This window comes from Helobdella robusta, assembly GCF_000326865.2.
Source record: "Helobdella robusta unplaced genomic scaffold HELROscaffold_19, whole genome shotgun sequence".
Taxonomy (NCBI): Eukaryota; Metazoa; Annelida; class Clitellata; order Rhynchobdellida; family Glossiphoniidae; genus Helobdella; species Helobdella robusta.
In genome coordinates this window covers 1,469,496-1,471,222 of record NW_008704034.1, presented here as the reverse complement: position 1 = coordinate 1,471,222, position 1,727 = coordinate 1,469,496, and the positions used below count along the sequence as shown (strand labels likewise).

The 1,727-nt window shown below is 33.0% G+C and overlaps 1 protein-coding gene across 1 annotated transcript in view; it reads right to left on the bottom strand.

Moving 5' to 3' along the window:
• Positions 1-84, bottom strand: part of HELRODRAFT_170925 (hypothetical protein) — a gene marked incomplete at both ends in the record, with an annotated part of 928 nt that extends 844 nt beyond the window's left edge. The window contains one exon of the mRNA XM_009016738.1: positions 15-84. Coding sequence (XP_009014986.1) covers positions 15-84 — 70 coding nt within the window. The remainder of the gene's footprint in view (positions 1-14) is intronic.
• Positions 85-1,727: the final 1,643 nt, after the last annotated feature.

Below are 1,727 nucleotides of genomic sequence, written 5' to 3'. Positions count from 1 at the left end.
CAACAGTTTTTCACCATTATTTTCTTCATCATCCTCTTCTTCATCATCCTCTTCAACACCAACAACAACAACTCGGGCGATCATACTGCAGCTATTAATATTAACGACCTTCCGTGCTCCCGTCAAATTTTCTAATGAACATCTACTGAAAAATAATTTAAAAAAATAACAACAACAACAACAACAATATTAATAATAATAATAATAATATTAATAATAATAAGAAGAAGAATAATAACAACAAAAACAATAATAATAATTATAATACTCTTTTAGTATTTTATATATAGAAGCACAAACAATAAGCAGTGTATATAATTACATGCAAACTTCAATTATTCACAGATATTTTTACATGATTTTCCACGCAAATCTATATATAGATGGATTTCAACTAATTATATTCTAAATATACGGAATTTATTTTTAGAAATCATGTAATGGCTAAAAATAGCAGCCAATAAAATTTGATGTGAAAATGTGAAAATGACTTTCCATGAGCTTGCACGTGTCCGTCTTTTAACTGAATTTTTAATTTCTATTGAGGAGACATTAAAAATCAGATGACTCAAATAAAAAATTTCTTTGAAAAAATTCAGTTTCGAAACTGATTTTTCACTTTTCAGGCCATCCTCAACATCATTGTCATCATCTTTGCAAAAATCATCATCATTGTTATTATCGTCATAATCATTTTCACATCACCAGCACCATCATCATCGCCACGCCATCATCATCGCCATCATCATCCTTCCATACTCTGTGGCGGCAGTCTCCATCTTATTACGAGGCAAAAGAAAGCGCCGCGAAGCCGATGCTAGAATCATATTTCACATTTAATGATCATTGGCAGTGGCGACATCTTCTTCACTCACGTCATCATCGTCATGTCTTTCGTCACAGGCATCTCATTATCGTCGTCATCATCTCTATAACTTTTTTCTCCTCGTTTCACCGCGATTATCATCATCCTTTTCCATCTTCCTCCAGCTTCATCACCACAATCGATTTTTTTTCTTCCTTACGACACCATCTATTTTTTACAGCATCATCGTTGTTGTTATCATCTTTATCATCATATCATCATCACTTTATTAATTTCCCTATCGCCATTTTCAAAATTTTCACGGTCATCATCGTCGTCGTCATCATCAAAACCAACATCCGTCCATGCATTCCATGTTATTATCTTCTTCTTCGCAATACTAAATTTTGTTTTTTCAACAAAGTTAGATACATCAATACTTTCATTATCGTCGTTGCCATCTTCTTTCTTTTCCTCCTCTTCACCATCATCTTCACCATCATCTTCATCATCATCATCAGTAGCATCAGCATCAACATCATCGCCATTTTTGCTGTGGTCTTTGTCACCATCATCATCGTCATCATTAAATCATAGAATCGCCATCATCATTGTTCATATCATCAATAACACTATATATACGTGAATCACCATTAAAGCCTAAAACATCGTCATTATCATTGCCATCGTTATAGTTATTGTTATCATCATTATCATATAATTTTCAAGTTTAAAGCAAACAAAAACAGAACATAGAAAAAAATTGAAAAAAAAATTTGAAGTGAGAATGAAAATAGCAGAGAAAGGAGGAAATGAGAATGAAAAAAGTCAGAAGGGGAAAAAATGTTGCGTTATGCAAACGTATCATCGCATGCGGCTCTCACCTCACTCCAACTGTTTACATTGATGTCTCGCAAATATT